This window comes from Leptosomus discolor, chromosome 3 (genome assembly GCF_034619465.1).
Source record: "Leptosomus discolor isolate bLepDis1 chromosome 3, bLepDis1.hap2, whole genome shotgun sequence".
Taxonomy (NCBI): Eukaryota; Metazoa; Chordata; class Aves; order Leptosomiformes; family Leptosomidae; genus Leptosomus; species Leptosomus discolor.
Genome location: NC_141393.1, coordinates 33749009 through 33764615, shown reverse-complemented (window position 1 = coordinate 33764615; position 15607 = coordinate 33749009). Strand labels below are relative to the sequence as shown.

The 15607-nt window shown below is 36.6% G+C and overlaps 1 protein-coding gene across 2 annotated transcripts in view; it reads left to right on the top strand.

Moving 5' to 3' along the window:
• The window catches only part of AQR (aquarius intron-binding spliceosomal factor), a 58798-nt gene that overhangs the window by 30038 nt on the left and 13153 nt on the right, over positions 1-15607 (top strand). Inside the window, exons 20-28 of one of the 2 annotated variants that reach the window (XM_009958487.2) lie at positions 781-1022; positions 2718-2861; positions 3244-3313; positions 5708-5818; positions 7384-7493; positions 10055-10190; positions 11883-12092; positions 12899-13036; positions 13913-13984. In XM_009958487.2, coding sequence (XP_009956789.1) covers positions 781-1022; positions 2718-2861; positions 3244-3313; positions 5708-5818; positions 7384-7493; positions 10055-10190; positions 11883-12092; positions 12899-13036; positions 13913-13984 — 1233 coding nt within the window. The remainder of the gene's footprint in view (positions 1-780; positions 1023-2717; positions 2862-3243; positions 3314-5707; positions 5819-7383; positions 7494-10054; positions 10191-11882; positions 12093-12898; positions 13037-13912; positions 13985-15607) is intronic. The other variant, XM_086461978.1, reaches the window with a different exon arrangement.

The window sequence follows — 15607 nt, the reverse complement described above, 5'->3', positions numbered from 1 at the left end:
CTCCTCCAAGTGTTCTGAAATGAACACTCTACTGATGATTATGGTCCTCTTCACTAACAGCATAGTTTAAGAATTCTATGGTCTGACACTGGTGGTTTGTTGCATATATACGCTGTGTCTAACCAAACGCCCGTCACTTAAAGATGGTTATGTGCTTACATCTTAGAATAGACTTGATTAGTCTTCACTGTCCTGTTTTCTTAGTAAAAAGTCAGTCTCTCAATCATATTGTCCTGGTTTCGTCTGGGATAGAGTCAGTTTTCTTCCTAGTAGCTGGTACAGTGCTGTGTTTTGGATTTAGTGTGAGAATAATGCTGATAACACACTCTGCCAGCAAGGAGTCATAGAAGAAGCTGAGAGGAAGCATAGCCAGGACAGCTGACCTGAACTAGCCAAAGGGATGTTCCGTACCATAGACTGTCATGCTCAGTATAGAAACTGGGGGAGTTGGCCGGAGGAGGCGTAGATTGCTGCTGGGGCGTTGGTCAGTGGGTAGTGAGCAACTGTGTTTTGCATCACTTGTCTTTTCTTGGGTTTTATTTCTCTCTTTTGTTATATTACTTTTCATTGCTATCATTGTTATATTTTATTATTATTGTTGTTGTTATTTTATTTTTGTTATTAAACTGTTCTTATCTCAACACATGAGATGACCCTTTTTTCCATTCTCCTCCCTGTTGCACTGGGAGCTAGGAGGAGTGAGTGAGCAGCTGCATGGTGTTTAGTTGCTGGCTGGGGTTAAACCATGACAGATATTTCTTCTATTTTTCTAATTTGCAGGCTGTTCTGGAGACTATTAGGAATTTGATGAACACAGATTGTGTGGTTCCTGACTGGCTGCATGACATCATTCTTGGATATGGAGACCCAAGTAGTGCACACTATTCAAAAATGCCAAATCAGATCGCAACTCTGGATTTTAATGACACTTTCCTGTCCATTGATCACTTAAAAGCTAGCTTTCCTGGATACAATATTAAAGTGACTGTTGACAATCCAGTTCTGCAAGTACCCCCCTTCAGGTGATCTCAAAATTTCAAATACTCCTGGTCTGGTATTCTTACTGAAGTACATTGTCAGGTGGAGTTGAGTTCGGTGGTTGAAAGGAGGTGCTCTATCTTTTAAGAAAAGCTGTTAATATGTTAAGATTTAGACGGTTAAGTAACAGAGTTAATTGTACTACCATTAGGCTTAGGACCAGTTTCTGCTCTATTCTGTACAAAAATGCATCAGAGCATTGCTTGTAGATCAGCCTATTGAATATATGGGACAAGCAACAGTATGAGATAGAATCAAGACACGTAGTATTCACTTCGGCATTATGGTATCTAGCCACCTCAAGTTCAGCCTAAAGTTTTTTAATAACATAATTTCCTTACGTGTCCTGTTAAAGCAAGCTAAGAACAGCAATTTCAACGTCAGTTAAAATTTGAGCTTTTGGAAACACCATTCAGTCAAAATAAAGAATTAAGTCTGAAATCCCGTATTGCTTATTTAATTTTAGAAATGGTTTCTGAACAAGGATGCCTACCTTTGACTTCTGAATTAGATATACATGTTATATTTCAGCAGTGCTGGTCCAGAATTTTTAGACTTGACAATTCTGCCCTCCTGGTGGACCTCCTTGGACTTTGGCAACTGAGTTTCACAGTGCATAGTGTTGGAGAATAGCTTCTTCAGATGGACTGAAGAAACTGTCTTTTTTCCCTTATAAGTTAATGAGAATTGAAATATGTTTCCTTTTGAAGGAACAGGTTTGACTGGGCAGGGAGAAGATGGCTTTACCCCCACACCAGTCAGCTCTTATCATGGCTTAGTGGAATCTTGAAAGGCATGGAGGTAATCTTCCATGCTTATTTTGAAGCACTGCATATAGGATATGTGGGGAGAAGGCACTAACACTGTGTAGTGATATGAAAATAGTCTGTAGATACCAAGATACCATGCACAATTTCCCTTGATGAACTAGTTTTCAGTTCATAGATTAAAATACAGATATATTCCTCTTTATGAAGAGCTGTTGCTCATCCTACTACTGCATTTATCCTCTAAAGAGACTAAGATTATTGCTGGTAAACATGTCTGCATTGTAGTTTGAAGATAATTGGACAGCCAATTGGATAGCCAGTTATAAACTGTTGGAACAGTTTAGAACACTAACATATCTTGTATTTTTTTGTTTTTTTAAAAAAAACCAACCAAACAAAACACAACACAAAAAAAACCCAACCCAAACACAAACCAACACACCCCCCCAAACAAAACAAGAAAACAACAAAACCCAAACAAACAAACAAAAAACCCCACAAACAAAGAACACCAGTAGTTCTAGAACAAAATCAAATTATTACTACTGAACAGACAGTGCCGGTGGCTTTCTAGTATAACTTTACTCCTGTCCCTTCCATTTTTATTTATGAACTCTGCCTTCTGTTTTTCCAGCTGACTCTCAGCACTGCCTCTGGCTTTTCAAGCTATGTAAAGAGTACTTTTGACATACTTTTTGTTAAATACGCTTTCTTAATATTAGCTTCATCAATTTATTTGTCATTCCTTTTCCTTATCCTCAGTGATACTTTGTTGTTTGCAACTCTTCTGTCCCTACTGTGTGAAAGTTTGTCTTAATGGTGACGAAATAGTCTTTCTGTATAAACTTCTAAGACAGTCTGGTGTCATAGTGATTATGTTGAAATGTAGTCTTAAATTATGTGTTACAGGATAACTTTCCCAATAAAGGGAGGTAAAGGAAAGAAAAGAAAAGAGGATGGAAATGAAGAAAAACCTGAAGAAGCTAAAACACTGATTGTAGAGCCTCATGTCATTCCAAACAGGGGGCCATATCCATATAATCAACCAAAACGGTAATAAACTTCATTTGAAGAACAATGAGAAATACTGTCTTTTAGTGTTGTGTCAGGACTTTAAATATTAGGAGAATCATACCTAAACAATTTTACAGCATTCTCAGGAAATGATAGCTACAGACAGACAATCGTTTAGATGGGGGAATTTTGTCATCACATGGACAAAGTGATTTAGTGTCTAGTGTAGAAATTGCAAGATTGTCATGGCTATAAAAAAAGATAGTCGTAATGTTGGTTTAATTTATATGAAAGTTGGCAAGCACGTAGTTCTGGAGAAACATGTAGCCAATTAACTTAAATCAAACTTGTTAAAACAACATCTTTTGTCAAAACTTGGCAAAATCTGTCAATTCTCTGATCTTGTTTTGTGTTGTTACAGCAATACTATTCAATTTACCCATACTCAGATTGAAGCTATACGTGCGGGAATGCAGCCTGGGCTAACTATGGTAAGAATATTTTCAAGGATTTTATACTTATTTATATAAGTTCTGTAATTATTTTGTATTTACTTATTTCTGACTTTAAGTACATTCAGTGAAATACCGGTAGTGACCATTTCTGTAGCCTTGCCGAGATCACTTCTGTTAATAGTATAAAAATATGAAAAATTAACATACAAATGTTCAACATCCTCCCATCTTTACAAAATCATACAGAAGTGTAACTATATACAGTGTTTCAGTGGCTGAAGACTTTCCACAACAACTGAATTTACTTTTTCAGTGGTTGGATTGCTAGTTTTAGACTGTAAAGCTCTTGCTATGTCTGTCGTTTTTGGCTGTTTTAAATGACTTGCATCATTTTTAGTTTGATCTAACTCAATTAAAGGGAATGAAAGTCATTGAATTGTCTTCAGGGAGCTTTTTTCTGCTGTTTTGTGAAATGTATTGTGCAATCCTTTATATCCTACTGACTTCTAGAACTAAGAAGTTACAAACCAAACCAAAGCTGTAGATTTATATTAAAATAATTTTTGATCAGTGAATTTCTGCAAAGGTCTTTAAGGTTTACCGCTCTCAATTAGACTTTTTCTGGAAGTACCTGTCTCCCAATGAAGTGCAGTCTATCATGGTAGTGACTCAGTGGGATATTTGAATGACTTTTCTCTGATACTCTTAATTTCTTCTTGGTCTATATAGGCAATAATGCTAATTTTTATGGTTTTGTATTGGTATTCATTATTACCATGCTCTTCCTCCTGCCCTTGCTGCTTATGTTTTACTACTGGCTGTATGCTCTGTAGCTAGCACACAAAAGATGCATGGCAAAGGAAAAAATAAACTTCAGTAGAATTGTATGCCTTTTGTCCTGGCCTGATGAAGTGTGCTGAAATTAGTAGTGTTGTAAATGTGTATAATGTGGATTGAAGTATGGTATGTTTCTAGTAGAACACATCAGAACTTTCTGGTTGTTGATAGAATATCAACTTTAAGGTCTATTTAGAAATTAAAGCTCTTTTTTTTGAATGCTGTGAAAATGGCACAGTGATAGATGCTTTAAATTTGGTTATTAAACAATGTTGGAAGGAGTTTTTTGTGATAATTTGAACTTCTGGCTTTCACATAATTAGAGTGTTTGTCTAAGAATACCCATGTCAGTGTATAGGAGTATTGTTTTAGATTGGAAGTATCGTCAACAGGAAGGAAGATTGGGAAATTAAAATCTTTATTAGCATTTTGTAGTATATAATTATCACACAAAATACTTGAGAGGAGGTCCCTAAGTCGCTTAGTTTTTATTTTTTTCTTATTTGTTTGGAATATCATTGCATACCGTTTATTAGTATAATTTAATATTTGTTGAATTATTAATGACCTTCAAATGCAAGTGTATAATACATTATAAACTACCATCTACCTCGCTTTTGGAGGGCTTTAAAGAAGACAAGTAACTTCCTGTGCCTGGTACTACATCAGCTTTCATAAATATTTGAGAAGATAGTCATTATGTAACTTTAACTTTTCTGTTAAAACCACATTTAAGAGGTTAGAGAATGAAAGTCTGTTAGGCCAAAAAGGAAAAACAGTGACAAAGCGTTTTGGTTTTGAGGATGTATTTCTGATTTTTTTTTTTTTTTTTTTTTTCTCTGCTTCACCCACTTTATTGCAGGGAGAGAAGGCAGACCAAGAAGAGTTACGTAATATAGGCCTATGTTTTATTTTCTGTCATCATGTCACATATTTCTGTTTTTTTTGAGAAGTACAATCCTACTTGCTTTTGAATCCAGTGATCAATTAGATTCATTAAATAAAGCAAGCAATTTAAAGAAGCCGTAGCAATTTGTAGTTTTATGTGCACATACATATGAAACCTGCTATTCTGTGCTGCTTAATGCTGAACAAAGCACTTTGAGATGCTTTATAATACTTAATTACCTTTTTCTCCGAGGAGGTCTGTTTTCATGGGTTGCAAAAACAAAACAATACTTCATATACTGGATTACCGTATTCCTCTTAGGCAGGAATCTGCCTAACTAATATGAATTAGTCTTTTATGACATACTGCATTTGTTCTTGAAATTCACAAAAGCCAGTGAGTAATTGCTGGATTACCATATTGCTCTTAGGTAGGAATCTGCATTGGTGTTGGGCTAAGTCTTTCATGGCGTACGCACGTGTTCTTGGAAGTTCACAGAAGCCAGCAAACACTTGTATATGCAACAGAAGATTTTTTTTTTTTTTTTTTTTTTTCCTTACTAATGTACGATGCCAATGTCTTGTGAGATTGTTCTGGGTTTTTTTCCCAACAGGCTATAGTTTGGTGTTGTGCGACATTCTGATAAATTGTATGTTGATTTTTTTGTTTGGGTTTGATTTTTTTTTTTATTTGTTTGTTTTTAGGTAGTGGGTCCACCTGGTACTGGAAAAACTGATGTAGCGGTCCAGATAATATCCAATCTTTATCACAATTTCCCAGAACAACGAACTCTTATAGTTACCCACTCTAATCAGGTAAAGTGTCAGTCATGTATGAAATTTTCCTGAAATTAAAATCAAGAACAACAGCAGGTATTGAGATCAGTAGGTCTGGGATTGCAGTTGTCTGTTCACAGTGAAAACTTACAGTTAACTTATGTACAGTTTTGCCAGTATCATAATGTGAAATTAAATTTTTGAATTTCAGGTTTGTAGTACTGAGCTATTTGTCAATAGTTTTCCATATATTTAACTGGTTGGGGGTAGAAGTTAGGAAGTCTTTTAAAAAAGTGTCTGCGCAGTTGTTAGTTGCACTTTGATTTCGTGCGTGCCATTGCTAATTACCTGTCCAAGACAGCAGTTGCTTTGTGCTTCATGTTTCTAAGGGAAGGCCTCTTCAGCTGAATGTTTGCTTCCTGTTTGTAGGAGATGGAGTCTAGCTACTAATTCTCAAGCATACATAAAATAAGAAGAATAATGATAAAAGTCTTGAAGGTTCTTACTCTAAATCTGCATGTGGTTTGGAAGGATTTGTTTGGAAACCACGGTCATCTATTGCCTGGTCTCCCTAATTAGCCGATTCTGTCTCAGTTATGAGCTATTTTAACTGAACATTCCACTTTGAAAACATTTCGTCTTTTTCCATCAAAGTAAGATCAGGCACTTATGCTGTTGATCAAAGAATGATGGATGGGGCTTCATTTTGGTGGGGAGTTACAACCTGGAATAATATAGGCCAGTCTACAGTGGGTTGTGGGAGAGTAACAGGTAGTGAAGTTGAGAGAAAGGGTTGAGAGTGTGTCCGTTGGGGGGAAAAGGGAGGAAATAATTTTAGGCGGGTAGGAGACACTTCTTACCGGACAAGACTTATACAAGAACATGAACTTGAAATTGTACTTCAGGAAATAAACTGTGTCACAACAGGGTTCGTTCCCTATGCCTTGACGCTGTACTTTAACATGTTTGCATGTCTTCCAGCTGGCTTGAGGTACAAGTGGAGCTTGCTCATGTTTACTCTTAGTTTCATAACTTGATGATCCAGTGCTTACAGACTTACTCCTTTGAAATACACTGAATTGGACAGCTGATGTTAAGCTGTTAGGGATTTGAAGAGTTTAAGGCAGGGGACATAGCACACTTTGTAGTTTAGTTTAGCGAAATTTATTTATCCGTATGGAATAGTCACAGCACCTGCCAGTCAGTACCAGGTCACACTCTTCTAATGTACAGTAAAAGTTAAATGATTTAAAGTCATCTGAGAAAATCAGTGTTTGCAAAGTGTGCTTCTTGAGACAGTTTTATACTGATAGTTTTATCAACTAGATTAACTAGGTCAAATTTTAAAATTGTTTTTAAAGTGTAAAATCAAATTTAATTGTTGTATAAAGTATGTAAATACAAGAGTTTTAGTAGGCTAATTTCCCTGTTGTCAAGATAGAGTTCTAGTTTCAGTATTAACTTCATGTTTGCTTTGGCTTCCATTTATACTGAAATAGCCATAATTTCCTGGCTGGCTTACCAGTAGTTCTTCAGTTTTACCCTACAAGAGCATCTGAATTTCTAAAAACTTATTTTTTTCTCCTATTCTTGTCAATCTTTAGGCCTTGAACCAGCTGTTTGAAAAAATCATGGCTCTAGATATTGATGAGCGCCACCTCCTGCGTCTGGGTCATGGAGAAGAGGAATTAGAGACAGAGAAAGATTTCAGCAGGTGAGAAAGGAGGTGGTAATGATAAACTTGCTTGCATAAACATTGTATCAACGTGTATGTGTTGAATCCATTCTACCTCCCTTGTAAATGAGCAGGGAGCCGTGCTGACAAGTTTTACCTTTCTCATATTGTTAAATCCCAGTAACACAGTGCACTTGTTTTCAATACAGGGTTAAGTAATTTTGGGTCTTATTCAATGGGGGATCTGTGTTCTCTGGAGAATTCAAAGGTAGAGTCAGGCAGTTGCTTGTTCAAAAATTCATCTGCTTAAATAAAAGTAGTTCATTATATTCTGGGCCCATATACACTTACTTCATAGAATTAATCTGTTTTGTGAAAGTTGAGTAATAAAGGTAGGTTTCTGCAGTTAGGATTTTTTTGTGCAAATACGCTATCACTTCTACTAGCATAGTGAATATTGCATTAATAAATATAAACATGAAATTAAACTTTCTGCTTTTAATTCTTCAGAATATTGCTTAACTACAAGGTTGCTTATTTCATTGGTAAATAACACATTTTGAAGAACACATAAGGAAAGCTATCAACTGTATTGGTACAAAGACTTAAGAACCTGTTCTTGCAAATATTTGTACGTTTGTTATGTGTTAGTCCAATTGATGTCAGTAGGATTACACAGGTTCATAAATGTAAGCAGGGATGTAATGGTCATGCACTGGAAGTAACTGAAGTGTCCAGTACTGAGTTGTTATAGCAATACTTTGACTTCAAAAGCTGTAGGAGAAATTATGTACAGTCACTGGAAGCTACCTACATATGCCTTGTGATTTTTTTTTTTTTTTTTTTTATTTGAATGTTTTGATGTAGTCAAATTATTCCAGAAATTTGATAGCCAAAGTCTTAGTGAAATTCCATGGCAGATATTTATTTAGTAACATCCACTAGTTAGTATATTACTTGAACAGCAGTGCTCATCATTAAAAGGGATTTTCTTTGAGACACTCTACATTGTCTATTTTCATTCTTTTTCAAGGTAACTCCAGACCTACAGGACATTATCTGTGGGTTCTGGCAGGAAGGGATAAGGGTTGAAGAATATAATTGAAGGTGGGCTCCACTACTGTGAGAAGAGAAGTTTATTTCCCATATGCATTTTGTTTGTTTTTAGGTTGCTTCCGAGTTCATAGTTTTTCTGCGTTGGGCTGCTTTAGAGGGCACAATACTGCTTGTGGAATTTCTGCTGCTTGCAAGCTGAGTGTTCCTTTTTTGCTCCCTCTGCAGGCACAGCAAAGCAGGGCGGGGGGTATAAGAACATAAGGTGGAGAGGAGCTGATTAATCTGGTACTGTCACTTAAACACAAAGGGAATCATAGCTAAACAAAATTTTTGTAGCAGTGAATGAATACATAAAAGAGGGCATATGGCCTGAATTGCAAGAAATAAGAGGACGTTGGAAGTGTGAGGAAAAAAGAACCGAACTGGTTGCAGTCACTTGTAATTATATTGGGTTAGTTTTGTTGAAGAAAAAACTGGTTAGTATTCCAAGGATCTTAACTGTCATAGTTCCTGAGGAACTTGTTTTTTTCCAGTTGTGAATAATATCATGTTTAGTTGTGTCTTAGTAAATTCGAGTCTCCAGCTTTAACTGCTCTCACCCTTCTAAATAAGACAATAGGACCCATTGTCATTACCAGGGATTGTGTTGGGTTTTTTTCCGTGCAGAAAGCGTATTTTGTGATTAGCAAGATTAAGAAGAACTTGAAAGCTAGCCTTTATTCACACTTGAGCTTTTAACTATGAATCGTTTTTAAAAGAAAGTATCCTGCTCCTTTCACATTCATTCCAGCCATTTGTACCACTTTTTAATTTGTTTTCTTTTTTAGAAAATGCGATTCATTGATTTTTGTTCCTCTTGTACTCCTTTTGGGAGGGGAGAGAAGCACATGGAATAAGGAAATTGATTTACAAAGGAAAAAAATAGGGCTTGAATAGTGTAAGAGGAGGAAAAAGAATGGAAGAAGTAGGTTACAAACTAGTCATAAAAGTTATTCAGGAGGCAGCTATGAGGACAGGACCTCCTATGTGTGGATGCAGACCTGTCTGTAATGGTTGGCTAAGCATTATTGCAAGACATTCTGTATATTTCCAGAGGAAGTCAACCTTATTGTACTAAAATTTTAGTTATAGGTTCTATTTGTGATGGTCCGTAGACTCATATAACTTGCTTGTGTTTGTGTAACATGTAGTCTGCCATAGTTACTAAACAGTGCTTCGTAAGTAATGCTTTCCTGCTTTACAGGTACATCATGAGAATATTTTACTAAAATTTACAAAGCTTTTGTTGAAGTGGTAGGATAAAAGGAGATTTTTCTACAGTAATGGTTCTTGCGTGGCTTTGTGAATTATTAGGGCTCAACTGTTAGAAGTAGTCAGCATGTAGCAAATTCTTGGGTTTTAGAACCGGGTAGTAGTTGTGGGTTTGTGTTTTTTTTTTTTTTGGGGGGGGGGATGTTTTGTGATCTCTTGTGATACTTAGGTAAAACAGTTTTGAATTAAATACATTTAAATACAAATGATGTTATATTTAATCCATTTTGTAGGTATGGAAGAGTTAATTATGTGCTGGCTCGAAGACTTGAACTTCTACGAGAAGTTGGGCGATTGCAAGAGAGTCTTGGAGTCCCAGGAGATGTTTCTTACACTTGTGAAACAGCTGGCCACTTTTTCTTATACCAAGTAAGGACTGACATACTTCTACAGAAACTGTATGACCTCAATATGTTATGAAACGCTTCATAAAAAATGGAGTGAATTTTTCAGAATTGATTCTAAAAAAGCCACATTTTCTTTGGTGGTTCAAAATACAGTAACAGCTAAAGCTATAATTGCAATATTACTGACTGGTATTGCTATTGTTTTAAATCCTGCCTGATGAGTTGCCAATTGAAAGGCTAGCATTGCTGGTTTTCATGACTGCTGTCAAAGGTTCTAAGTTTCTCCTTTAGATGGGAAAATCTGCGGGCTGCTTTACGTTTTGGACAAGCGTTGGAGGAGCTACTTGATGGTGCTGCTAGAAAGCTTTTATGGCATTAAATGCCAGTGTGAAATTTGATATGTATTATACAAACCGGTGATTTTCTGTGTATTGTATATTCCTTATTTCCCTTCCATGTATTTTTCAGTGACATGGTCTACATTAGCAATTAGGGTGGCTGATGCAGACTTGTAGAGTGGTACTGAGGATCAAATGCATACACTGTGTATGTTTTTACAGAAGTTATTCTGGGCTAGCTGTAGTGTGGGCCTAAACATTAAATAGACATTAGGTGTTGGAGAGTGCTAGGAGCACTGCTAGAGCTCATTTTCTGGTTCAGTTTCCTCCCAAAGGAATCCCATTTGGTATTTATACCAAAGTACTGTAAAGTGGAGATAATAAAGAGATTTGCTTCTGTATTGGGTTTATGTGACAAGGTTTTGGTAGTGGGGGGCTGCAGAGGTGATCTCTGAGATGAGACCAGAGGCTGCCCTGTGCTGGACACAGCCAGCTCCAGCGGACCCGTGGCTGGCCAAAGCTGAGCTCATCAGCAACATTGGTGGCACCTCTGTGAAAACATCTTTGAGAAAAGGTCAAAAAGCACTATGGAACAGCAGGGGACAGAGAGAGGAGTGTGAGAAACAACCCTACATACCAAGATCAGAAGGAGAAGGAGGGGCAGGAGGGTCTCCAGGCAGTGGAGCAGAGATTCCCCGATAGCTCATGGAGAGGACCATGGTGAAGCAGATAGTCTCCCTACAGACCATGGAGGACCGTGTCAGAGCAGATATCCATGCTGCAGCCTGTGGAGGACTCCATGGTGGAGCAAGTGGATATGCCCTGAAGGAAGCTGCAGCCTGTGGAAAGGCTGTGCCAGAGCAGGGGAGAAGTGTGAGGAGGGAGGGGTGACAGAGATGCAGTGTTACAAACTTGAATGACAAGCCCCATTCCTCTTGCACTGCTCAGGGTAGGGAGGAGGTAGAAGAGTTGGGAGTGAAGGAGTGAAATTGAGCCTGGGAAGGAGGAGATGATGGAGAAGAAAGGTTGTTTTGGTTTTGTCTTTGTTTCTCACTATTGTACTCTATTTTTAATCTGCAATAAATTAAATTAATTTTCCCCAAGTAAGGTCTGTTTTGCCTGTGATGGTATTTGCTAAGTGATCTCCCTCTCTTTATCTCAATCTATAAGCTTTTCCATTTTATTTTCTCCCCCTGTTGAGGGTGCCAAGGTAAACCCACCACAGCTTCAAAAATGTCATCCTGATACAAAGTCAAATGCTAGCTTAGACACACCTTGCTTTTGTCTTTTTTTTTTAAATACTATTGTGTGCAAGACTACACCTTGCCAATCACTTTATGATACAAAAACATGTCAATAACACTTGTTTACCCTAGGTAATGTCTCGTTGGGAGGAGTATATCAGCAAAGTGAAAGTTAAGGGTGGCAAATTGCCAGATGTTACGGATGTCTCCAGTTTCTTTCCTTTTCACCAGTATTTTGCAAATGCTCCTCAACCAATTTTCAAAGGCAAATCCTATGAAGAAGATATGGAAATTGCTGAAGGGTGTTTTAGACATATTAAGAAAATATTCACTCAGCTTGAGGTAAGACATGTAGCTGTTAAAAGTGAGCGGATCTGGTTAATCCTATAAAAAACTTTACACAGTTCCAGAATTTGCCTTTGCCCTGCATCCTAAGAGGTATATATACCTCTAGGCAGCTTTGTTAGCTTGCAAGGCATTCAGGTGAGAATTTCCACCTTTAAGTAATATAGGCATGTTTTACAATAGGGCCAAGGGTCTAATCTGTTTTACTTTGATCTTAGGAAGCAGCCGTTCTGTGTGTTCCGTTTTCACTGATTCGGTTACTAGGGTTGGTGTGCCTATCACTGCTTCTCTGATCCTCACAGGGTTTTTTACAATTTACAGTAAATTGTCTTTAATTAGATAACCTAGAAGTACTTAAACAGATTATCTTCTATTTTTCCCAGAATTGCTTAAGAGGCTTTTAAAAGTTAGGGTAAAGGTGATCTGTGTATCATTTGGTCATATTAACTGTATTTGATGTGATGTTATGATGCAGTAAAGTAAGAAACAAGAAGATATAGTAAAACAAAAATTTGGGTGATTCTGAGAGGGGTCTTCAGAATTAATTGAAGAATTGTCTGCAAATTTATATGTGCACCCAGATTGCAGAATTCTCTGTGTTTTTAAAAAATTATTTTTTGAAATATTGTTGTTCCCAGGTTTAGCATTAAAAAATTATTAAGATGGGGTTGTTAACAGTAGATACCTTCATAACTTTCTAGCCTAATTATATTAAGAGGGTGGCCAGACAGGTTGACTGAATACATTTTATAAGCAATAATTTTTGTATTCTGACTTTGAAGATTTTCTTTTCTCCTCCATAGGAATTCAGAGCATTTGAACTTCTCCGCAGTGGCCTGGATAGATCCAAATACCTGTTGGTGAAAGAAGCAAAAATCATAGCCATGACTTGTACTCATGCTGCTCTGAAACGACATGACCTGGTTGAATTGGGTTTCAAAGTAATGATTATACTAGTGTTACTACACTAATTGTTTTTTTGGTTTGGTATAAACTTTTTTTTCTGTCCTAAATCTAGTCAACTAGATTATTTTGAGTTGCATTATTTTACCGGTATGTTTCAATTTGTGATTTTACTGAAGAAAAATTGAACTTCTGTAAGTAAAGGATGAGATCGCTTTTAAGTTATTATATACACAAAAATGCTTAATAGTGCATTTAAAAAAAGTTAGTTGTGCCATATTAAATGATGAACTGCAGTGACATGATGGAATAATAACATAAAGACAGACTTAGGAAAAAAGCCATGGCGTTTATAACTTTGTTATATATGTAACTTAAAAAAAGAACATTTTCAGGAACAAGAACTATGATGCAATGCTGTTTGCGCTCTGCACTGTTAAACATAGGTATCAATTATTACAGACTTCTATCTGACAAAACAAAAACAAAAGCCCACCACCAAAAATTCTTTCAGTGTTATTTTTCTCCAGTAATGCACTGTATTGGATCACAAAAGTGTTCTTTTTCTACTTCAGTGCGAAGGTACCAAATTAGTTTGCTGCACTGCAGAAAGCTTTTCTCTCGTGGGTGGGTTATGGCATATGGAAAGCATGTCATATAGTTCAGTCGTGAATTCCTTCTAGATGTAAGACCTGATTGATACAGATAGATCTGCCATTGATGTAGTAGGATTTCACCCTCTGACACTGATTTTTGTTAATACTGGTATTTTGCCTGTAAGGTAAGATAGTGCTGTAACTGTCCTACCTATCAAAAACCAAAGGAGTAATTGATGCTTTCTTTTGGTAGGCTGAACAACAGCATTAATTTGTATTACTTGATTGATGGACATCTCTTTACTTTTACTTTTTCAGTATGACAACATCCTAATGGAAGAGTCTGCTCAGATTCTGGAGATAGAAACCTTTATACCTCTCCTGCTGCAGGTTAGACCTGAATCATAAAACATATTACAAAAAATGATGAATGAAAGTCTGTGTTCTTGAAGAATATAGAATATTAAAAGGGAAATATCTTGTGCTGAAAGTAACCTAGAACTGATACTTGCCATTTGAGTGAACAGTAAGAACTTTCTCATTGTTCTACATCAGTTGTTTATCCTTTTTGTTTTAATATTATGAAGTAAGTTAGTAGGTTTTATATATGTTGCTTTTATTGACTAAATAGCAGCATTAGCAGGCTTTCATTTTGAAAATAAAAACCACAAAGATAGTTATGTAAACTAAGTCCTGACTTTGTTACTTTTAATTTTCTCATTTAATAGTGATTATTGCGAATTTTGAAAATTGTTAAAATTATTACTTATTTAATGACAGTTTTGTTTCCCAAGAATGTGAGGCTTACGTTGCTCTGTATCATCCTGTCTGCTTGTGGTGTTTGGTCAGTTTCAGTCAAGGTTACAGAGAGAGAGACAGACCAAACACCTACAACTTTCAGGAAGACTGGAGCCAGTTAGAGAGGAGACATTCTCATTGATGTTACAACTGCACAGAAAGAAAAGAAATGGTTACTGCTTCTACTTCTATGTTTGCCCAATAATTATGCACCTTTTGTCTAGCTAATTGGTAAAAGTTTAGCCTGGAATCAGTTGTAGCTTGTGCTGTGTTCGGCAAACCAACAACTAGTAGATAAAGGAATGTAGATGTGATACAGTTGAATGGAAGTCTTGCAGCTGGAAAGATACTGCTAAGTCGGGGAAGGAAAGAAGGAAATCGAAGCTCATGTGGCACGGGGAATATTTATAGCGAAGCCAGGTAGCAGTAGCTCTGTAACATAAGGGTTTGTTGTAACAGAGGGCCAGAACTGCTATTTCTACAGTTGTGTATCTTTTCCCTAAAAACGTAACCTATGCTCATTCTAACTCAACACATTCATTCAGGCTGTCTTGAAATTTTTTGTGCCTCCAGTGAAGATTATCTAACATTGTTTTTAGCAACCTGAGCTTGAGAGGCATCGCTTTCCTCTTTTAAGAGCTAGAGGATTACATAAGTGAGCAAAATGTGCTTCTTACGCGTCTGTGATTGTTATCTCCATAATCTCAGATTATCACGATTTGGTTCTTACTCCGCTGGCTTTCTGAAAAACATTCAGTCTGCTTTTGCTCATATTCTAAAATTAAGTTTCCTTTCAGAAGTTTTGCCTGGAGCAGATATTTTCATTGAAAAGCAATAATTTTAAGTCTTCTAGAAAACCACATCCAATAGATTTTCATTCTGAAAGAAATCCAATGGATTTTCCTTCTAAAAGAAAGTTAATTTTGATTGAAAAAGGTGTGATAGAAACTCAATGAAATATTTGATATATTTATAGTTGCAGCTTATAGTTTTTCACTTGCTTTTTAACAATGGAGAGTAGGAGAGCAACTCAATATGGGCCTAGTGCACAAAAGAACCTGCATGTCCAAGTTAACCATACTGCTATGAAAGCCTAAGCCCTGTTCTCAGTTGCTGTTTGACTGTAGTTTTTTAAGTTTTAGGGATATTAGTGTAGTTCTTTAACACCTTCTTGATGTGTTACACTGCTGAGTTTTGATAGTTCTGAGCAGGCAG